Consider the following 24,489-nt stretch of genomic DNA (forward strand, 5'->3'; position numbering starts at 1 on the left):
AGATGAATCGTATTTATTCGTATACATATATATACATTCATGCATGCATACATAAATATATACATATATATATATATATATATATATATATTAAACAAATTTATGATAAACCTAAGATTCATTGATTAAAATGAGAATCAGTTAAGTAGAGTAGAATATTAGTAGCTGATAAAAAATAATGTCATATACAGTACCTCACATGTACATGTGTGATTCATGCGTATACAAGCGCCGTCTAATGGGACACTGTCAGTTGGACACAGACAATGCTCCAAACAGGCTGGCTCCAAAGCAGCTGCAGCACGTGCTGCCAGTTCAGCATCACTTAAGTGTATTTCATCACATGTTAGCAAATATACACAATTTTCTGGATGGTTACATGGAGCTATGAAAAATAACAATAGCATAAATCAGTTATCATGAATATAGGTTGCTATATTTGATTTTATTCTTTTATTTAATGAAAAAGTTTTTTTTACTACACAAATCAGTAGTGATGTCAGATGTTATATCTAGATAAAAACCAACGAGTATAGAATTGCAAGATGTCAGGGTTTCTATTAGGGTTTATTGAAACAAAATCCTATAGCACTATCCTTTCCTTTAAAAGGAAAGTTATAAGCATAAAATGTGTTCAAACATGTGCATTATCTATAGCCTGTATGAATTTCAACTTCGAATTCCAACAGGCCTCCCACCCCCCATCTTGTGGTATTACTGTATTTTTGCTTCATTGCGTGCATGCAAAATAGAGTCGGAGCTCTAGCAATTCTATGCTCGTTGATAAAACTATGGCAACATTTCTCTTAAGAGAATACTTTACAAAATAAATGTTGCACCTCTGAAACCCTGTAAAAACAACCTTACAACCACACACATTCTCATTGTCCCTTGGAAACAGAACAAAATCTGGTATTTTTGGTTTATATTCGGGTAAATATTCACACACTCTACAGTATAACAACACACTAGAATATGGGAGTACTGAACCAAAAACCTGTGCAATCATTAAGGAAGTGCTAATTCTTCCAAGACATCATCGGTCTGTGCAATAGCCTACCTCAACAAGGACAGGGTATCTGATATTCACATCTGTTAATTTTCTCAAGCAAACATAATTTACCATCAATGCTGTGCGAATATACTCATACAAGGTTTATGCACATCATAGGGTGATGATGGTGATGATGAACATCAAAATACTATACGTTAATAAAACACCACCATTTTCGATTGGCTGTATGAACTTACTTGCTGTTGTTGTTGGCAATATTGTTGTAACTACCGTTGTTGTACAATCATCGGCAGGCACAGCACAATAGCTGCTTGAATCAATAGTGTTGTCTGGACAAATACATCGACTGCAACGTGGGCCAACTTGGGATGGACATTCCGGGTTTATAAGTTGTCCACGACAATCAAGCCGACAACTACACATATTTCCACAACTTTCCACTGTAAAAATATGAAATACATTGGCCATAAGTTAATTTATGTATATGTACATAATTGCTTAAAGATGTATTGTCCCTTGCTAATGTCAAAAAATCATGAAAAATAATTCTGAAATAAACTTGCTCATATTGCAATAGCATACAAATTATTAACTTGTGCATAAAAATTATTGAATTTAAAAAAAATGTGTACCTTGATTTTTTATAATAAATTATAATAAAAATAATTTAACACTTCCAGTGACTGGAAGTGTTTCTATCATTTTCCGCTGTAAACAGATGGGCAGACATTTTTTAAATACACTAATTTCTATGTTCAAGTTGATAACATTTATGTTACTTCAAAATGGGCAAGTTAATTTCAAAAAACATTTTTATGATTTTTTTGGTATTTAGCATGGGGAAATACATCTTTAATTTATTTGTTTTTGTTACAACAGAGGTCTGTTTTTAGCTTGCAATCATGTTATAGCACTTATTTATTTTTACAATGACAAAAGCAGTTCTAAAACTATGGGCCACAAAAAAGATTTTTGAAAAATGCTGAAAATTTCTGTACTAAAGAATACTCTGTGCAATTTAAATTTGACCCTTTAAACAAGCATTTTTCTGACACCATTTGAGATTTGTGGACAACACTTGAGGTTGTTGGACTAAAAATTACACAAATCAGCATTGGTCGTAGTCTATGAGTGAGATACTTGGATGAACTGACTAGCACCTAACACCTTACATAAAAAAAAAGATAGGTGCTAGTCGGTTCATTCAGGTAAATAAACTGACTGAATTTTCGGTTTATAGTTTCAATGTTCTAAAAAGAATTCATTCATATTATTTAAGGCATGTAAAAAAATGTTGATCATCCCTACCAACACAAGTAAAATTAATTTGTACAAACTCAGGAGTAGAAAAAAAAAAACAAAAACAAAAAAAAACAAATAGAAATCCCACCCATACGTCTTAAAAAAATTTAACCCATTTATATATATTTTATTATTATTATTTTTATTATTTTTTTTAATTTATATTTATTTTTAGTGGAGAGGACACAATAGTTTTTCCCATGCCTGAAAAACTACTACTGTAAGCCAAAAAGTTTGGGTAACAAAAATGATCATAGTTTGTTTTTTACATGGCCTTATTTGAAAATTTGAATTAAACTTTATTTACATGTTGTTGATGGAACAGGAGTGGTTGGTGATGCAGTAGCAGTTGTTGGAGGTGGAAGAGTAGTAACAGGGGGTGTTGTAATTTCACAGCGGTCCAGGGTATAACATGAAACAGATGTACCCAGGCAGAGACACTCTTCACACTCTGCTGTGGCTGAACGCCATGTCTCTCTGTACTGAAGAACAACAGATATGTAAGTAAAACTACATTAACAAAATAAATGTAATTAGTAAAGAAGTAAATGCAGAATGCATTTAGTTATATTAAAGAAACTGAAAAAAACTCAGATTGTGGTTGCATTCATTAAATAGGGAATATATTTTCTTATTTTCTGGAGTGTCTTTTATAATGGTTAATTATATCTTTTTATTATTATCTTTTAATAATTGTATGTATTCAAATTTGTTTTACTAAAATAAAATTAATGAAAACAAACAATAACAATTAATAATTATAATAATATTAAAGTAATGATAATAATAACAATAATGATAATGTTATCAATAACAGTGATTCAAATTTATAATATCTTTTTGCATAAAAGTGTTTATATTTACGGCATATTGTTGGCCTTCGTGTACACATGTACAGCTATGCTCAGGGACACAATGTGTTCCATCGTAAAATCGATCGTCACCAATACACTTGCAACATATGCTCCTGTCACTTTCCACCAAGCAATTGACATTGTTGCAAACATCAGGTCTGCATCCTGAATCAGCTGGACATTGTACAGGAATCTGGCCATGTGGGCAAGCTGTAATAAAATTGAAAATCAACAGGTCAATATTAGACCAAATAAAAAAAAAAAAAAAAGAAAAAAAAAATTTGCATCCTCTCCCACATTCTTTATTTTTTGAGAGAATATGGAAAAAATGAATGACTAGATTGGACATCAAAGAGCTCAATTTTGAAGATCTTATGGCTGCAGCAATTGAAGTACCAAAGAATAGCGAGAATGAGATAACCATTGAAGCGATTGTGATTATGAGCTATTATGCATGAGATTGAAGAAGCAATAAATAATGAATATGCAAAATAGGGTGTGGTATTAGCAGAACGTTGCAAGGAAATGGAAAAGTAGAAAAGAGTGAATAAACAATTTTGTGATATGTACTGGGTCTTCATAGTGCACACGCGCCAATTGTGTACACTGGGCCTACGATTTATTCCTTATCTGAGAACCATCATCTGGAACCATAGGTGAGTGTGCCGCTTAAACCAGCGTCAATATTATTATCATTATGGCTGTAGGTTGCAGCGTCCCTGCCTTAACTGCTTGGCCATATTGCTACTATAGCCAGCAAAGGGTGTAGAGTATCATGGACACAAAAGCCTCCATGGAGATGAGCAGCAAGAGATTAATTTGGGGAGACTAAAATTGTCAACATGGGTGCTGAGGACGTTGTACCTAAATGTATTATTCAAATCAATGCTGGCTCTTACCTGGTGGTGGATGAGGTATTTCAGTTGTTGTCTGAGTTGTTAATGTAGTTAATTCATCTGGAGAAAAATGCAAAAATAAAGCTTAAGCATAAAGTCTTTATGGTCTTCCCTCACACTTCATAAAACTATTCAATCCACCACTCAAGACTCAATAGGCTTTGAACAAGGCTGCCTAAACTTGAGAGATGCAAGACTTGTCACCCACCATCTCTCTAGAGTTGCGGAAATATCTATTTGTACACAAAGTGCCAGCCAGGGTCAACTTCAAATCCCATTTCCCAATCCTAAAACGCACAAGAACAGTTTTCTATTTAGAAGACTGTCTTTACACAATGCATTTTAATGTATTTCGTTTCATCTATTATGATTGTCAAAGCCAGAATCCACCTTAATAATTAGAAACAACAGGTTGATACTGTCAACAAATAAATAAATGAAATGAAGTTTTACTAGACCTACTGTACTTTCACTGTGGCAGTCCATTTTAGGTGGCTTTTCATGCCAAAATTATAACAGCCTAGACAGAGCTTCAATCATGTATGTGGGTAGGATAATCAAAGATAATTAATGGTTGCTACTTACTACACCCTGCCTCATCTCTGCACCTTGGAGGACAGTCACACACGTCATCACACCGGTTAATTTGGTTAGTGCAGTCACTTGGACCACATGAGAACAAATGTAATCCTTCGCAAGTTGTATATTGACATGTTGGACAGCACCTACCCTCATCTGTCCAGGCAATATAATTCTATTTATATCATACAAAAAAAAAAAACATAGGTTACTGTTGTTTGTAATTTTAGCTATTGTTTAACTATAGATACATGCTATAAATGAATCCAAAATGATGTTGTTAGTCTGAGTGAAATACTTAATGCCTGAATAAACTGATACATGCCTAACTTTACTCTGAAAAAAATCTTGTCATGTTTTCTCAATAAAATCAACAACTACCGATGATAAATAATTAGAACCAAAGACTCTAAATAGCATTGAAAATAAAATCCCCCACACCCTCTGCTGGCACCATCCCCTTGTTCTCTGCAAATTCAAATTTGCTAAAACTTAAACTGTTTTCTTCTAATAACTTGGTATTTGCTATAATAGCCTTTTTCTGCTGAAAGGTTGTTTACGCTTACACAAAAGCTTGCATTGTTTAGTTATCGAACACACATTTAATCATCAATTAAAATTTACAAAGAAAAACTAAGATACAACATCTTAATAACTATGTTAGAAATTGGGATCAATGGTTTGTCAGTGGAGAAAATGGCGTCCGGTTGAATTCATTTTGCAACGATAGCAACGGAGTAGTATCACGACATAACACTGTAGTACTCTATAGTCAAAAAGAGGCTGCACAAGAGTCATTGTGAGAATTTTGCAACAGAGTTGATTTAGGTACGAACTTTTGCGATAAAAGTATTTTAGAGGGGAATTTGCTTTCTTTTTAGCTGACATAGCTAGGAAATCACCGGAAGCATATTAGTCAATCTCGACACCAAGATAATTTACTGAATCGCAGCCTTCAATAGTGTGTCCTGAGTAATCAAACAATCGGCTTTCTTCAGCCCGTGACTAGTGCCAAAGAGAATGCACTGAATGTGGGATGAAGGGACTTTTGCATACAAAAGCAAACAAACAAGAAGGCATATCGTTAACATAAAATGTAATAGAGATAGATGAGCTAATAAAAGAAGGTAGTTAATTCCAAAGATCGATATATAATCCATATACTGTAGTAATGGAAAATGTTCAAATAATAATAATAATAATAATAATAATAATAATAATAATAACAATAATAATAATTCTTCTTGATTTATATAGCACCTCCAGTTGACATCGAGTCACTTAATAACAAAGAAAAAAATAAATAAAAAATTATCCCATATATTATTATTATTATTATTATTGATATACCTGTATCATGAAATTTACTTGTAAATGCATATTTCAATTTATATCAAATTCGGTGGGTAACCTACCGGTGGACATTCACTGATCTCACAAGACTGAGTCATACAAAGTTCTTGGCCTACTGATTCACAAGTACAATTTGTGCATTCATCAACTGTAAATGAGTCTCCCACCTGTAAATCATAATATTAACAATAAAATAATGTAATGATTGTAACATAATATAAAAAAATTAAATTAAAATCAACAATAAAAACCATCAAAAAACAAAAAAAATAACTTTGATTAAAAAATACCAATAATAACACATCTTCTTTGCCATTTTTGGCTTACTGTAGTCAAGCCATTGTATTTTCAAATCTTTAAATTGATGTATTGTATTTTTATTGACAACATAGATTCCTTAATTGTAAAATCCTATCATTTACATTCATTACATTTCAAAGGTGAGTAAAAATTTAGGCTTAACTTACAGGGATACAGTGATCTCCACTTAAACAGCCATCGCAATACGATGTCGTACCAATTACTGTTGTATTGCTTCCTGTGATGGTTGTAATCAGTGTGGAGAGTGTTGTTGATGTAAGGGTGGTCACTGAAAAACAAGAAGAAAATGGTATACAAATTAATAAATCATGATGTAGAAGATGGGGTAGCCGTGAGTCTAGATGATAACAGTAAATGAAGACTAACAAACCTATTTAATCACAAGCTTTCGACCATGCAGTGGTCTTCATCAGGTGAATGAATTATTTAAATTATTAAATTAATAAACACAATTATAATATTATACAAAATAATAACAACAACAATAACAATAGTTTATTTGTATTTAATTTAATACAATTAAAAATCAAATTATTTCAAATGTGTTATTTTCAAAATAACCACACAAAAATGTGTATGGTTACAGTATTAATTCTAAATTTATATAGATGAGGTCAAATTGCTTGGTGGTTTATATGTAAACTATAAATTAACATGGTACACTCAATGGTATGTTCTAAGGCAAGTAAATTTATTGGTGTAGTAGGTGACTTCCTTATAAACTGGAAAATACAAGCTTTTAAGGAGTTATTGGCTGTATTCGACTGGTCATTCTTTGTTAAACCATGGCTGCCTGCGCAGTGGTAAAATCCTACTTAGCGAAGATGACAGGACAAATAGAAAACTGGTAAATACTTGACAAAACAAAATGGCAGCACAGTTACAGCGATACACGTAGCGTAATCAAGGTTGCTTCAGCTTGCGGCAGTATGGATTTTTTTCGTAAAAAAATGTTTCCATGCAGTTTTTGAATTCTGTTGGCCTAAAATTATTTTTTACTTCATGTGGGTAAATATTATAATTATTATTTTCTGAAATTTAATCTAAATCATATTAACGCAAATGTTGTTGGTGAACTGACCAATCGATCCTTGTTTGTTTTGGTCACATGGATAACTTATTACAATTAACGCACTCTGGTTTACGTTAATTTGTGTTGTTTAAATGTTTAAATTATGAACCAGCCGAATGAAAATAATACTCAATAAAAATCTTTGCCAACGAAATGAACCATTCAAATATGGCCCATATTTCCTTCAAAGACTGCCTTGATGCCTTGCAAGCCTTTCAGGAATTAACATGTGTTTGCTGAGTACATTAAATGCTTGAATAAGCACCGCTCTCGAATAAACTCAGCACCAAAAATGATTGTTTTTGATAAGATGGTATACTCGTCATATAGTGTACTTGGCGTACCAAAAACGAGTACAAGTACTCGCCAAAAACACTATCATTCTAGCATTTATAACTTTCCTGTTATACATTGTAGAACCACAGAATCTGCGGCTGGTAGTTTGGGAAATTTGGGAGAGTAAAATAATTTGGAAAAGTATGTTTTCATACGTAAACTTGTTTTGGCATTCGGGGCTCATCTTGTACAAATGCTTAGCACTGAACGTGTTCATGGGTAATTTAGCTTCTATTTTCTAATATTGGATATATTCCTATTATCATCATTAATCCATAGTACTGAATGAAAAAACGGTTTTCTGTGATCAGCTAATAAATTATTATGCCTGAATATATTATTTAAAAACTAGATTAGGAATACAAGAATTTAAATTTCACAATAAAATAGTAAGACACTATGGGAACCTACTTGTTTCACAATAACAACACCTTATACCATCTGGTTCAATCAGAATCTGATTCTGTGGATTAAGGGTTATTTAAAATAAAAAAGAATGACAATCAATGTATCAAATAATAGATATATCTGTCTATGAAAAGCTAAAAAATAAAATTCAATATCTCAACTGAAAATCAGAATGAATTGATTGAGCAGACTATAGAACAGCCACAGAAATTATGTCACAGCTGCTGTTGCCCACTGTATAATTTTTATCTTGTTTATGCTGTTGGGTGCGGCCACTGTTGCGCTCTTTGTAAATAAGCCTACAAAAGCAGTCTATTGAGAAATGGCACTGAACTATTTAATTATCTGTTAATCTTTATTATTTTTTCTTCATATTTCCAATATGATAAAAATTATATTTAGTGAAAATATTGTTAAAATGTTTTAGTGTAGTTATGATGATGTGATGGAATTTCTAATCTTTATTGGCCAATTCATATACATCAAAAACACAAAAATAAACGTTCATTGAATAGAATATAATATACATACATTTCCGCATTCCTCAATACCACAGGTTTTTGTACAATTAACTTCTCCATTTTCCTCACATTGACAAGTGGTACAATCTGATACTTGGATGGCTTCCTGGTACTAAAATCAAGAATATAAAAAACTGAAAATGATGTTTGCAAAATAAAATCTTGTAAGAAAAAAAAAGTTTCATAGAGCAAGGCTTCTATGCATTTTATTATCACTAAAATTGTTGTATAATTATATATATTATATATAATATAATATAATATAATACAACTGATATCACTTAAATCAGATTGGTTGCTAATCAGTCAAAAGTCTGTTAATAATAATCTGATTGTTAAAAAGTAAATTATTCATGTCAATTTTGATGGGACTTTTCCAAATTTCACAAGACTTCTTAATATTATAAAGTGCATTGAAGCTAGGGCACTATATATAATTACAATTTTTAATAATATTATATTGTTACATGTTACCTAGCAACAATATCCAAGGGGTGGTTTGGCCCATTCAACGCAGCTTGGTATCATTCATACCAAGAATCTGAAGTTGGTGAAATCTAATTCAGACAATTCGGAATCTGCTTCATAACATTTATTCAAGGTCCGGTTCAATATTTAAAAACTGGGGGAAAAAGGGGCATAACCACCCATTTTTACACCTTTTTCCCCCAGTTTTTAAATATTCAAAAATCTGTATCTCATTCACAGTTGCTCAGTTTTTCGTCAAACAACTTTTTTTGTCTTAGAAAAATCAGTTCTACAACATATCAAAAATTTGTTTTCCTCCGGAGCCTGACTTAATAACAAAAAAGAAATTGATAAATTACCTGCAATACCACGCCGTCATAATCACAGGGGCAATGTTCAGGCAGAACGCACGAGTCTTCATTCCTTACCATTCCCTCAGGGCAGAAGCAACCGCTTTCACAGCCCTCTTGGCATACAAAGTTGCGATTTTCACAGGTTGTATGACAATCACATGTTTCTCGGTAAACATATGGCAGGAAACAAGCTGTTGTGATCAAGATATAGGAACACACTTTCAAAAAATGTACATAGCATGGAATTTTGCTTTACAAGTCAAGGGTGATGCTGATCAGGGGCGGATTCAGAGGGGGCCGGGGGCCAGTAAAAAAAAAAAATTGATGGCCCAAAACGCCTCAGAGGTTATTTTTGGGCGTCTATAAAACAATATTGCGGGGGAAATCCCTGGACCCACTAGGGTACCGTTATCTCAATCGGCCCCACTCGGACATCTCTGGATCCGCCCCTGCTGGTAGTCTACGATTTTGAGGCATGTCGTGATAAAATGACTAAGCTTCCACGCAGACCACCATTGAATAAATGAGTTATAAAATATGAGCTCAAAAAATGGCCTAAAAATTATACTTTCATTATAACTCAACAGTTGAATATCAAATTATTCATATCCCAAAATTTATATTCTGGAAATGGTTAACAAACCATTTATTTAATGTTATTATGTTAATAAACAATGTATGCACAAATTACTTTGGAAGACAATTACTGAAAATCATGTTTATCTTGACTCTAAAAGTGCTGCACATTAGCCTCCCAATAACTAATGCTTGAAATGTCCAATTTCAATGAATGAACACCCTCCCCCCCCCCCCCCCAATACTAAAGTACAGATCTCCCTCCATTTGAAAACCACTTTAGAGACCAAGTTGTTCATGGTCTTTAGAAGGTTTGGTCTTTAATTAGAAAAATAATAATTATGAAGATAATAAAAGTTATATGTTCATCTGGTGGGACCACATAACAATGGTCCTTAATTGGAGGGGGTCTTAAATTAGAGGGATAGCTGAATCTAAAAATACCAGTAAGTTGAATTTCAATTTTTGTCACAACTTAGCCATTTTGCCACAACATGCCTCATTTGTATTGGATTACCTGGTATAGGCAAAGTTACATTTCAACAAACTATGTGATACTCCACTTAAAACAAAAATCCTTTTAGAGAAAGTAGTGCTTTTAGCCTTTATTAAAACAAATCCTGGTGTATTACAGGATTTGAACACAAGACCGTGGGAATAAAAAGCAAGCACCTTTCCTCCATGCTACATGATCATTTGACTATTTACAGTGATGTAATATACTGTAGTTTGATACAAAGAACTACTGTACCATAATCTTTAAAAAAAAATAGATAGTCTAGACTAGGCTGTTACTCGATAGTACAGCATTGTTACACTGGAATTAAAAATTGTAATCATTATGGTATGATAGACTGGTCTACTACAGGTCAAATCAAATCAACTCTCCGGGTTTTGTTGGAACACAATCCTCTCTCAAAAACGTACTACCACGAACTAAAGGGCATCCTTCAAAAGACGTAAAAAAGGCGTTTGTATCGAACGCGTATTGCGTCTATAGAACGCATGTTTCGAACTCTACTTGAATTCTAATAGCATGCCCCACATCTCGTGGTAGTTAGTTTTTTAAACGTTTCATTGCGTGCATACAAAATCAACACTGTCAGAACTCTAGCAGTTCCATACTCTTTGGTCATACCTATTTATAGGGACTTTGGGCATACAATAATTATCTTCATTGATGATTAATTATCACTATTGGCACTTACGATTGATACTGGTGGTGGGTATGACCGTTGTTTGGATTAGTGCACATTCACAACAGCGATCAGCTGTGGTTTGAATCTCATATCCCTGAAAAAAACATCAGTGGAGATTTGCTTTCTGATTCAGAAATAATGTTTGCGAAAAATTTATTGAAAGCGAACAATAAATGGAAAGAACAGTAACTCAAGACAGCCTGTCATCAGTACAAGTGTGGGACGGCACCACAAGACTGCTGGAATGGCACAATATAACTGAAACGATTGATTGATTGATTAATTATAGATATAGTAGATGTATCGCAGATGTACCTCCATGATTATAGTAAAGCATGGTGCACACAAGAGCAGTTTGCTCAGCAAATGGCCTCTCCTGATACTTGTGTGTAAAGGTTTTGTGAGAATTCAACCTCACAAAACAAAGATCTATTATGTTTGATATCAATTGTCTTGTGAGATTTAATGTTCACTGTGTGTGCCTCTGCCTGTGAGTAATCAGCTTGCTTGCAGTAGATTGGGCAATTATAGACTCTCATTTAACTGGCTCACCTAAGCTAGAGGAGAGTTATTACGAGCATGTGAAAACGCTTTCTGAGCAAACTGCTTTCATATGCGCTGAGCTTAAAGGTGTATTGTAAATGATAGTACTTTTTCCCAGGGAATTTATGAACCATTATTTAACCTACATCATAGGAGCGATAGTTGAAATTATTACCCACTTTTAATTAACCAGATGGCTGGAATCTATGTATGCGTGTATAATAGAGTATACCATCTATTAATTAATTAGTGTATTTGTTCATCCCTCATTGAGGCTTCAAAGTGCTGGTAAACAAAGCGGTGATGCTGGTTTCTTCTGCTTTTCTAGTCGTTTTAGCTTAGGACATTCCATGGGTAAATTTCCATGCTTTCTATTTCAAGTTTGTAAATGTTTCCGTCTCATTTGCCTTGAGCTCTATCTTAGTGGATATGTGCGCTTTATAAATCGTATTTATTATTATTACCAATATATAGAACGTAACAAATTTATGCATTTATTTTTTACGCATTCCGATTGTAAATTAAAGTTTTCTCACTATGTGCTTTCTGTTAATAGGTAAGGCAAAAAAAAAAATTCCAAAAGTTGGAAGTAGAAAATCGATTAGTATTAGTAAATACTTAAATCTCTCAGTTGCTGAGGATAGTCAATGACAATGTTAGCACACAGTTTGATAATTATATTTTCCATTACTGACTGATGATTTATATTGTGTTATTTTAATATAAAGAACTTACTGCTGGACAGCTCTGCAAGTTACATTCACTCTGAGAACACTCGATCTGTGTTGCTTGGCATACACAAACATGGCAATTACCCTGACGCCAGGTAGATAAAAGCTATAAAAAAAAACACATATCTGTAATTACTGATTTCAATCTCACTTTAAATATCATCTGTTGGTGGGTTTTCTTCTCTACATGTGTTATCATTTCAATAGATATTGGCATACTGTACTTGCGCGAAAAAGCACCCGGGCGGTTAAAATATTTTTTTGCACTTTTTGAGGGGCGCTTATTCAAACGGGGCGCTTATGAAAACTGAGTGGAAATTGAGGGGGCACTTATGGAAATAGATGAAAATCATGGGGTTCTTATGGGAACTTATTAGATTCAATAGGCACTTTTTGAATGAAAAAAAAGATTATATAAGGACATCGGAAAACCGAACATTACGAATGACAAGAATGCTGTTTGGAACAATGGCAATTAGTCGGTTATCCAGGTAAGTATTCACGAAATAGACTCGGAAAATCGAACATTACGAATGACAAGAATGCTGTGGGTATTTGCATAACAGCAGAATAGCAGATGAAATTAGTGGTTGTGCTGGTAGTTAGCTTGTTGGACATCGGCCGATTGAGATTAGTAGAATCATTGCAGGTTTTCTTGAAAACTCAGATGAGAATGTGCTAAAGGTGCAAATTGTCGGAAAAATAAAAATAGGAGTAGGACCAGGGCAAGACAAATACAAGGAGATGAAGGTTGGGAAGATACTGTCTGTCCAGGGAGCTCTAATCTGTCCAAGAGGAATATCTCATTTTGCTATTGTCCTAAGAAGAATGTGATTCTACTCCGCAGCTCAATTCATGCCAACAACCACAGTCCCAGGACTGATTGGATTATCGACTGGCTAAAAAAAAAATCACATTATTATTGAGGGGGCGCTTATTCAAATGGGGCGCTTAAGAAAATGTTGACGCTAGGAGGGGCGCATATTCGCGCAAGTACGGTAATCCAGCATTTCAAACACAAAAGTTTTATTGATAATACAGCTGGACAGATGAGATTTGCTTTTACGGGGTTACAAATACTTGAAACATATATATAACTAGTATTATTAATTTATGCTTTGCCAACCTTTTATCTTTCTTACTATGAATATCATATTATTATAATGGTGCAAAAATTTCAAAATTACACTTTTTCAGCACCTATCATATTTTCAGTGATAAGTATGTGTAATATGTCTATCAGTGGTGTATCCACTTTTAGAAAGTACTGTCCCATTGCCAGTGGCAAGTTTACTCATCCCCTAATATTTTCCTGCTAATTTATTAGAAACATCATTTTGATAATATATAACTTGATAGCAATTCAAGAAAGTATGTTTGTATACTCGTTTTGGCATATGGGACGCAACCTCAAAAAAAAAAAAAAAGGGTCTGGCAGTCAACGTGTTAAAAAAATATACAGTGAAATTAATTTTGGGTCTGATGTAATGACATTGCCAATTAGTCTCAGAAAGCCAAACCTTTCTTTTTCGTTCAGGCTTTATAATTAAGCAATATGTACAGTATATGCATATTTGGATAGTACATTATCGTTGGCAAGTTTAAATGGCCGAACGGTTAAGGCAGGAGCGCCGCAACCTACAGCCATAATATCGGCGCTGGTTCGAATGGCACGCTTGCCTATGGTTCTGGTGGTGGAACAAGCCTTCTCTGATAAGGACTATAAACTGTAGGCCCAGTGTACACAATTGGCTCATGTGCACTATAAAGAACCCAGTACATCTTGCAAGACGAGTAGGGGGTTACCTGGTGTACTCTGCCGTGATTCGGAAAAACGCATTATATCCATTTTTGAGAATTTTAAGATTTTTGGCTTAGTGGCATCCTATGGATGTAATCTATCATGTGAATTGATCATATACCCTAAAAATGTCTATAAATATGAAATTAATATGAGAATTAAGCATTATATCCATCCACCAAAGCAAAAAAATCCGGAAGAGTGCATTATATCCACCAAGCATTGAAAAGCGAGCAATCAACCAATCACAGAAGACAATGATGCATATTTAATTAGTTCCCTTGCTGGTGGAAGGGCATAATAAGGCAAAATATCAAGTTTGTTTTTGATTAGAGTACAATTAATAAAAGAAGAACGCATTGTTCTTCATCTTTTAAAGAATAAGTTGCAATATGCCCATGACCAAATTGTGGCCATAATATAAATTTTAGTCTGTAATATAAATAATTACTATTATAACTAAGACCATTCAAAAAACAAAATAAAATACATACATATCAAACTTAAAAATGTTTTACTTAGACTTTCCAATTAAGCCAATGCTTGGAATTTAGATATAATACATATGCTAAATTTACATTTAAAAATTTAGCTATAAATGAGTACACTTCCTTATAATTTAAGGAAACAAAAATGATAAATGGGCCTGAAGAAGTGTGTTTAGTTAGAAGTTGTTATTTATTTTTATGTTTATTAAATTGAAAGGGGGTATTCTTCATAGTGAATTTAAATAAACTGATTATTTATGTTGTAAAAAACTTACTAACAGTGTTGTTGCTTGTTCTTTCTGTAGTGGTTAACGATAGTATTCAATTTAAATTTTACATGTACCATACCAAATTTTAGGGGAAATACAACATCTAATAAATCAGATCAGACACATTTTGTAAATATTTTATGAGAGTGAATGCGATAATGTTGTTAAATAATATAAACAAAAACCCTTAAAAAACATTATATTTTGTTTTGTTTTAAGTTATTTAAATATAATGGAATTTAAACCTCTAAAATCCTGGTGAAAATTCACTTTAATTTGTTCCTTAAGTAAAGAAGAATGCATGCATTCTACTGACAAAACTGGATATAATGCCTAACATCAGATTTTTCATGCTTCATTGGCTTTTGTTTTAATTTGGAAAAGTGCATTATGTCCATTTTGACTGGGTTATAGAAAAACATATACAGAAAAAGTACTTCAGTATGTTTTTCTGTTGTGTAATTAGTACATTTACACAAAAAATTCAATATAATTTATTTCCATAACAAAAGGCAAACAAGAAACGCGTTTTGCTCAATATCTTAAAACTATGATTTTGGCTTATAATGCGTTCTTCCGAATCACGGCAGTACTGGTCCATACAGCCCCTGTTGTGGACAGATGAGAGTAGCTGGTACCAGGTTTACCGGCCAGCTCAGACACGAAGAGACCCTTAGGGGAGAAGAAAGTTGCTGTATGAGCTACTGTAGTCCACGCTTTGAGCGCTCTGATCTTAATGAAATAGCGCTATATAAATGATGTTATGTATGTATGTATGTTAATATTTGGAATTTGAGATCAAGACCAATACCATTTTGTTTATCTAGCAACTAATCTATGAGAGAATATGATTAAAGTATGGATGCAAGTTATATTGTTTATATATACCATGTTAACTTACCTGGTAGAACTCATTGGACTCAGAATCATAGCATGGACATTCGGTCATTTCAATGCAGAAACCATTGTGTTCTACCAAGCCTGGTGCACAATTACATCCCGGCGTACAACCACTAGAGGTGTCACACATCTCAATACCATCAGCGAGATCACTACAGGTAAGAGTGCAGTAGCAATCAGATGGAACTCGTCCCTCAGGACCTGGTGACAGAAATGGTGAATGCAAATTTTTAAAAGAAGCTACTATTGACTATAATAAAATAATTGGTTCAAACAAATCAGAACTGTGTACAGGCCAGCAATTGGCTCTTTCATATAATTAATAATAATAATAATAAGTGGGATCTGTAAAGCGCATAATACAGAGGTCTCTATGCACCAGGCATAACATACGTGAAGCATACACACATCAAATACATGTATACACATATGCGAGCTGTGGTGACAAAATGTCTTGTGGTACAAAAATTAAAAATGAGTTATTGATATATATATATATATTGATGACTATATAAGCTTTATTTTGGTCTTTAAATAATGTTTCAAGTTTGAGTAAAAGGTTGAGCTGAGTGTCTGGCTAATTGGTATGGTTCCTGAGTTCCATACCCACGGCTATGTGTCGAGTATTCAATTTGGGTCTTTTTTATAATAACAAAAACGCTCAGCTCCTCGAATAGCACTCTCAGGAGAGTTAGACGAGTTAAGGACCATGTTTGTATCAGTGTGTATCCCTTTGATGTAATTTGTTGATTAGAAGAAGGATGAAGAAGCATCAAGTAATAAAGTGAAATAAGATAAAGACAATCACAAAGAACAAAAATATATACTTAGAAAGTGGTGACAAAATGAGTCTTGTGGTACAAAAATTAAAAATGAGTTATTGATATATATATATATTGATGACTATATAAGCTTTATTTTGGTCTTTAAATAATGTTTTGAGTCTTTTTTTTATAATAACAAAAACGCTCAGCTCCTCGAATAGCACTCTCAGGAGAGTTAGGCGAGTTAAGGACCATGTTTGTATCAGTGTGTATCCCTTTGATGTCTATTTTTAGGGGAAGGCTAATTATTAGCCACTAGTGACATCAAAACGACTATGTGGCTATCTTGCCACCCCAGGTCGTATACCAAACTTTCATAAAAAAAAAAAAAAAAAAAAAAAAAAAAAAAAAAATGGTTAAAAAAAAAAAAAAAAAAAAAAAAAAAACCAGTGTAAGATCATTTTAAATACCAGATTTCTAAAAACATACTTAAAAGAAAATCACCTCTAAAGATATACAACTGATAAAATTTTGTGTTGGTTGTTTTGTGTTGGTTTTCTATCACTTCTGAAAAATAGCTTTAAAAAATATGCCTCAAAAACAAGATTGGGAACTCAACTAGGAACTTTTGCTACTGTGAAATATACATATTAAAACTTACTAGAAAAATTGAAACAACAACAACAACAAAAAAATTATTATTATAACAATAATAATAATAATAATAATAATAATAATAATAATAATAATAATAATAATAATAATAATAATAATAATTGGATCCTGTCCTGTAGTGTAGTGTACTAAATAGTCAGTTTTACAAAGCTTTATGGTGCTAGAATGTAGAGTTCCATGCACTTTCAAAGAAATGTTTTGTCAAAAGAAATTTGGTACCAGTCTGTTATCAAGGAAAATATTCACAAAATAGAAATATATTTGAAAAAAACATTTTCTGCAATGAACTCACATGTTGAACCTGGTGTAGAAACCTGCCTTGTTGTTGATACAACTTCTGTTGACGATGTAATCACAGTTGTTTCACGTGTGGTGGTGTTGAGCCGAGGTGTGGTGTTTCAGTTAGAGGCACAAATTTGTTGATTAGAAGAAGGATGAAGAAGCATCAAGTAATAAAGTGAAATAAGATAAAGACAATCAAATAACAAAATTATATACTTAGAAAAAAAAAAAAAAAAAAAAATAATAATAATAATAATAATAATATTAAAATAATGATAAAATAGACTTTCTATGTCTGTTTGAACAACAGAACATAGGGCTTTTCCCACTGCTTTAATGAGAAATGAAGTTGAAATTGCAACAAAAAGAATAGTTAATAAAATGTATAAATTAAAAAAAACACGGAAAAACAATATAATTTAAATGAAGTGGAAAACAAACAAACAAAAAAAAAACAAGTTCACTGCGACTTTATTAGCAAGACTTGAACTATGGCTGCAACACAGTAATAGCGAGGTACATTGTGACTCATAACCACTGCGCGTGCGCCATATGAGCCGACCTTGCATAGGAAAGTTCATATCGATTCAATGACTGAAAGCAAAAATTGTTCATGTAGTTTGGCGTTTAACCTAGCAGTAACTGGTTTAAGTGCTTTAAAGTCAGGCTCCGGAGGGAAAAAAAATTTTGATATGTTGAAGAACTGATTTTTCTAAGACAGAAAAAAGTTGTTTGACGAAAAACTGAGCAACGGTGAATGAGATACAGATTTTTGAATATTTAAAAACTGGGGGAAAATGGTGTAAAAATGGGTGGTTACGCCCCTTTTTCCCTCAGTTTTTAAATATTCAAAAATCTGTAGCTCGTTCACCGTTCCCCAGTTTTTCGTCAAACAACTTTTTTCTGTCTTGGAAAAATCAGTTCTACAACATATCAAACAATTTTTTCCCTCCGGAGTCTGACTTTAAAAAACGCAAATTGCGTTTAAATAATGTTATCCAAATTAATTTGTTCCCAAAACGGAACACCCCTTCGAAAAAAAATGGAACAGTCCGACCCAAGGCGCCATGTGCGAACCGTCTCCCTAACAAACGTCCTCATTCCCTAAAGATCGACACGATCACGGCGAGGGTAGGAAGGGAGGGAAGGTTATCCAGGTAAGTATCTCACTCATAGACTACCAACATCACGATTGATTTGTGTAGTCTATTTCGTGAATACTTACCTGGATAACCGACTAATTGCCAGATTAGCAGCGTAAGGAGGAGGCGGGCGTGATCAGAAACCAGAAGACTTACCTACAGAGATGGCTTCAACACAGCAACCGCTACCGACGCCTGGGTCGACAAAACATCCCGCAAGTAGCAAGATGAAAAAGTAGTCTCCGATCTCCACCATGCCGCCGCCAGAATGTCGGCGAGGGGGACCCTGTGAAAGAGGGCCCAAGAAGCCACCGTGCCGCGAACCTCGTGCATGTGGGCAGGCGGAGGCTTGCGAGCCGACGCATAAGCGGCTTGGATGGCCGAAACCACCCAGCAAGCAATGGTATCAACAGAAGCAGGCCCATGGGGCCGAACTGAAGACACAAACAAATGCGAATCCGTGCTGCGCAACGGACGTGTGCGATGAATGTAAAACCGCAGAGCTCGCACAGGGCACCAAACCCTGTCCTCCTGTACTGAAGAGTGCGAGGAAATGGTGGGAATGAAGACAGATGGAGGGGAATGCGCCAAAGTCTGCGTCTTCGCTAGGAAATCAGCTCTGAAAATGAGACGAACACCGCCCCGCTCAAATCGAATATGTCCCGGTTCCAAGGAAAGAGCGTGAATCTCACCACGATGCTTGTCTCTTATACACATCTAGATGTGTATAAGAGACAGACAGCGAGGAGGTAAAACGCGCGTCGGGGGTCGACTATTGAACATACCTCGTAATAACTGCAATTATTAATGAGGACGTTTGTTAGGGAGACGGTTCGCACGTGGCGCCTTGAGTCGGACTGTTCCATATTTTTTCGAAGGGGTGTTCCGTTTTGGGAACAATGGCAATTAGTCGGTTATCCAGGTAAGTATTCACGAAATAGACTGCGTTTAAATAATTTCATCAACTACCAACAAAAAAATATTTAAATGGTCCTCACATCCACACCCTACTGAATTGGATCATTTTTTCATTTCACAATGAAAAACTATTCTGCCAAAGTGTCATTTTTATCCAGTTATAACTGGAACGTAAAGCAATTTATTGACCCTAACATTTACACCCTAACCTAGATTGTCCCCTACACATAATAATATCTTCCTTGTAACTTGGGTTAAACTTTCCCAAAAGTTTCATTCGGATCAGTTGACCCGTTTTTGAAATATCTAGTCTGGGATGTTTTCATTTAAATGGTCCTCATATTCACACCGCACGCCGGATCATCACAAAATTCAGTAACTTCTTTAATGGACCTTTCCAAACTATTATAAAAAGTTTCATTTACACCAATTGAAAACTTTTTATAAATATTTACGTCTGGGATCTCAAAAGTTTAAATGACCCTCCAATTTATACCCTTCACTGATTCCTTGCCAACACATAATACTATCTTCCTTGTAACTTGGTTAACCTTTTTCTGAATGTTTCATTCAGATCAGTTGATCTGTTTTCAAAATATGTGGTCTGGGACGTTTCCCTTTAAATGGTCTCCAGATCCACCATAGATTGACACTAAATATTAGGAGGCACATCTTTGATATATGGCCTATGCTTCGGCAAAGCACAGAAAAATTCTAAGCATGGGAAGTGACCAAAGTGACTGCCAGAAAAAAAAAAAAAGAAAAAAAAAAATATCAGAACAAAAACAATGGCTTTTCCCAGTACTGCTGGGAAAGGCCAATAAACAATAATACTGTATATGAAAATTAAAAATAATAATTATATTTTTAAATATAGTGCACAGTAATAGTGAAATTTAAAACTAGAATGAATTTTGTAAAACTGTTTACAAAGAAATAGATAATAAAAGTTCTGGAAGAAACTAAAAGATACATTATAAAATTTACAGTTCGTAAAAACAATGAATAGTATGGTAATGGACTTAAATAGGGCAAAATGAAATCACCTTAAAGCACTTATCTCTATAAAGATGACTAGACAAACAGGTGCACAGAAAAATATTTTTTTGAGTTAGAGCATGTTATTTTGTCAATGTCATTCCGAAAGGGGAAAAAAAAACCTACCGCAGCTTTCACTTGGACTGCCTACATCGCAAAATTCCCACCTTCTGTTTGGGTCCGTTGTATAACACCATGCGGTGGTATCCTGATCAGGGTTACGGCAGTTGTTGTTGTTGAGCAAACCGTCATTTGGATAACTTTCTGGAGTGAATGAATGCGAATGCGGTGTCTGTGACGACCAGTCTTGACATGTGAAACCGCTGGTTGTGGTATGTACTGAGCCTCGATAATCGTAAGCGTTTGACATTTCATAACACTCAGTTGGTGGTGGTGTTGGTGACTCAGTTGTTGTTGTTGGTGGTGGTGGTGTTGGTGACTCTGTTGTTGGTGGTGGTGTTGGTGACTCAGTTGTCGAAGAAGCTGTGAAAGTTTCAATTTGTTATCATCAACTTAAAAGTAATCAAGATCTAGATACATAATTGCCAAAACTTAGGTCAAGAGCTAGTAGTATGATCTTCCTTTATTGTTCTTTAATCTTAGAGGAGGGGGTAGCTATTCAGTACAGCATATTGTTCTCCCGTAGGACCTAGCATAACATACAAATACAATAATTAAATGCAATATGGGTATTATGCTAGGTTTACAGTATGTCCCCAGTGGCCACGACAGCCCCGTTTGCTGGAAACGTAGTGCACCTAGGTATTTTGGCCATTAGGCCCAAAAAAAAAAAGTTTGTTTGCCCTCCTCCCCTGACGCTAACTCACTGAAAAAAATGGGGCGGAAACAAAAAAAAAAGTCTTTCAGCCCAATATGCTCTCTGTCAATGATTATATATTCAATTTAATTCCGGACATTTAATCAGCCAATGAATAGAAACAAAAGCTTGTCTTATTTGAATTAAATTAACTATAATAATATCTTTTATATTTATTCCAAAATAAAATAGGGCAAAAAAAAAAAAATCAGAACAAAAACAATGGCTTTTCCCAGTACTGCTGGGAAAGGCCAATAAACAATAATACTGTATATATAAATTAAAAAATAAAAATAATAATTATATTTTTAAACATAGTGCACAGTAATAGTGAAATTTAAAACTAGAATGAATTTTGTAAAACTGTTTACAAAGAAATGGATAATAAAAGTTTTGGAAGAAACTAATAGATACATTAAAAACTTAGAGTTCGTAAAAACAATGAATATTAGTAATGGACTTAAATAGGGCAAAATGAAATCACCTTAAAGCACTTATCTCTGTAAAGATGACTAGACAAACAGGTTCACAGAAAAATATTTTTTTGAGTTAGAGCATGTTATCTTGTCAATGTCATTCCGAAGGGGGAATAAAAACCTACCGCAGCTTTCACTTGGACTGCCTACATCGCAAAATTCCCACCTTCTGTTTGGGTCCGTTGTATAACACCATGCGGTGTTATCCTGATCAGGGTTACGGCAGTTGTTGTTGTTGAGCAAACCGTCATTTGGATAACTTTCTGGAGTGTATGAATGCGAATGCGGTGTCTGTGACGACCAGTCTTGACATGTGAAACCGCTGGTTGTGGTATGTACTGAGCCTCGATAATCGTAAGCGTTTGACATTTCATAACACTCAGTTGGTGGTGGTGTTGGTGACTCAGTTGTTGTTGTTGGTGGTGGTGGTGTTGGTGACTCTGTGGTTGGTGGTGGTGTTGGTGACTCTGTGGTTGGTGGTGGTGTTGGTGACTCAGTTGTTGAAGAAGCTGTGAAAGTTTCAATTTGTTATCATCAACTTAAAAGTAATCAAGATCTAGATACATAATTGCCAAAACCTAGGTCAAGAGCTAGTATTATGATCTTCCCTTTATTGTTCTTTAATCTTCGAGGAGGGGGTAGCTATTCAGTACAGCATATTGTTCTCCCGTAGGACCTAGCATAACATACAAATACAATAATTAAATGCAATATGGGTATTATGCTAGGTTTACAGTATGTCCCCAGTGACCACGGCAGCCCCATTTGCTGGAAACGTAGTGCACCTAGGTATTTTGGCCATTAGGCCCAAAAAAAAAAATTTTGGTTGCCCTCCTCACCCGACGCTAACTCACTGAAAAAAATGGGGCGGAAAAGCAAAAAACTTTAAAAAAGTCTTTGTTTTGGTGATCCGCTTCACAGAACGGATCACCTCTTGTTATTGTGAGAGATCTTTTTTTTTAAATTCTACATTTCTCCCCATTTCTTGTTCGCACGATATCTAAAAATTGCCTCAAGCTACGTACATGGCAACTTCAAGGGACATTTGGCTTGGCATGTAATAGTAACAATAAGCTTTTCAATGTGACCAGTCATGCGTGATGTCATCTGCGTGCAAATTTGCGTTTTCACATTTTCGTTCATATTATCCTAACCAATTGCCGTTTTGAAATAATACTTGGTGAGCATAAACTTCAGGTCAAAGTTGAATGTCATGTACCTGAATTTTACATGCCTGGGTCATAACACGTGCGTACTCGTGCATCCAAATTTTCAAAATGCTCAAAATCATTTTTGACTAAATTAGAGCACGTTTCAGGCCATTTCGAGCATTTCAAATTTTCCTCTCCACGCACATTTTTACATGAGGAGCACATACAGCAGCTGCAAATTTCGTGTTTTTTCATGTTTTGGGGTTTCTGACACTGTATTCACAAATTTCCATTCTTTTTTAGTCATCTTAGGGCCAACAGCAATGAAATACGTGCGCATCAAAGATATGAATCCTTGTGCACGTTTTTGTCGACAAACACTGAAAATTTGCCAAAATCATGCCTAGATAGTTTCTTACTTTTTCCCCTGATTGATCATGTAATTTTCTTTCTTATTTCAGAGTGGAAAAGAACAATGTAGTTTCAATTATGGATGAATATTACATACCCAGTATCATAATCCCAATAAATTATGTATTTTTATGTTTTAATACCATCATTATAATTATTGTCGTCGTCATCATGTTCAGCAAATGCTTCTATTTATCCTGTGCTCTAAGTCTTTCAGCCCAATATGCTCTCTGTCAATGATTATATATTCAATTTAATTCCGGACATTTAATCAGCCAATGAATAGAAACAAAAGCTTGTCTTATTTGAAGTAAATTAACTTTAATAATATCTTTTATATGTATTCCAAAATATACATTATAAAATTTATAGTTTGTAAAAACAATGGATAGTATGGTAATGGACTTAAATAGGGCAAAATGAAATCACCTTAAAGCACTTATCTCTGTAAAGTTGACTAGACAAACAGGTTCACAGAAAAATATTTTTTTGAGTTAGAGCATGTTATCTTGTCAATGTCATTCCGAAAGGGGAAAAAAAACCTACCGCAGCTTTCACTTGGACTGCCTACATCGCAAAATTCCCACCTTCTGTTTGGGTCCGTTGTATAACACCATGCGGTGTTATCCTGATCGGGGTTACGGCAGTTGTTGTTGTTGAGCAAACCGTCATTTGGATAACTTTCTGGAGTGAATGAATGCGAATGCGGTGTCTGTGACGACCAGTCTTGACATGTGAAACCGCTGGTTGTGGTATGTACTGAGCCTCGATAATCATAAGCGTTTGCCATTTCGTAACATTGTGGTGTTGGTGACTCTGTTGTTGGTGGA

At 34.4% G+C, this 24,489-nt stretch overlaps 1 protein-coding gene across 1 annotated transcript in view; it reads right to left on the bottom strand.

The window, feature by feature from the left end:
• Nucleotides 1-24,489, bottom strand: part of LOC117114763 — an 88,437-nt gene that overhangs the window by 18,973 nt on the left and 44,975 nt on the right. The window contains exons 34-50 of the mRNA XM_033258457.1: nt 22,223-22,606; nt 20,931-21,287; nt 17,717-17,761; nt 15,987-16,186; nt 12,532-12,633; nt 11,263-11,347; nt 9,485-9,669; nt 8,668-8,769; nt 8,140-8,191; nt 6,467-6,588; nt 6,062-6,166; nt 4,653-4,821; nt 4,071-4,127; nt 3,182-3,381; nt 2,625-2,799; nt 1,252-1,455; nt 195-385 (exon numbers count right to left, since the gene is read on the bottom strand). Coding sequence (XP_033114348.1) covers nt 195-385; nt 1,252-1,455; nt 2,625-2,799; nt 3,182-3,381; nt 4,071-4,127; nt 4,653-4,821; nt 6,062-6,166; nt 6,467-6,588; nt 8,140-8,191; nt 8,668-8,769; nt 9,485-9,669; nt 11,263-11,347; nt 12,532-12,633; nt 15,987-16,186; nt 17,717-17,761; nt 20,931-21,287; nt 22,223-22,606 — 2,735 coding nt within the window. The remainder of the gene's footprint in view (nt 1-194; nt 386-1,251; nt 1,456-2,624; nt 2,800-3,181; nt 3,382-4,070; nt 4,128-4,652; nt 4,822-6,061; nt 6,167-6,466; nt 6,589-8,139; nt 8,192-8,667; nt 8,770-9,484; nt 9,670-11,262; nt 11,348-12,531; nt 12,634-15,986; nt 16,187-17,716; nt 17,762-20,930; nt 21,288-22,222; nt 22,607-24,489) is intronic.

The sequence above is a fragment of the Anneissia japonica genome, unplaced genomic scaffold (assembly GCF_011630105.1).
Source record: "Anneissia japonica isolate Jap-2015-1 unplaced genomic scaffold, ASM1163010v1 scaffold199_len4679917_cov187, whole genome shotgun sequence".
Lineage (NCBI taxonomy): Eukaryota > Metazoa > Echinodermata > Crinoidea > Comatulida > Comatulidae > Anneissia > Anneissia japonica.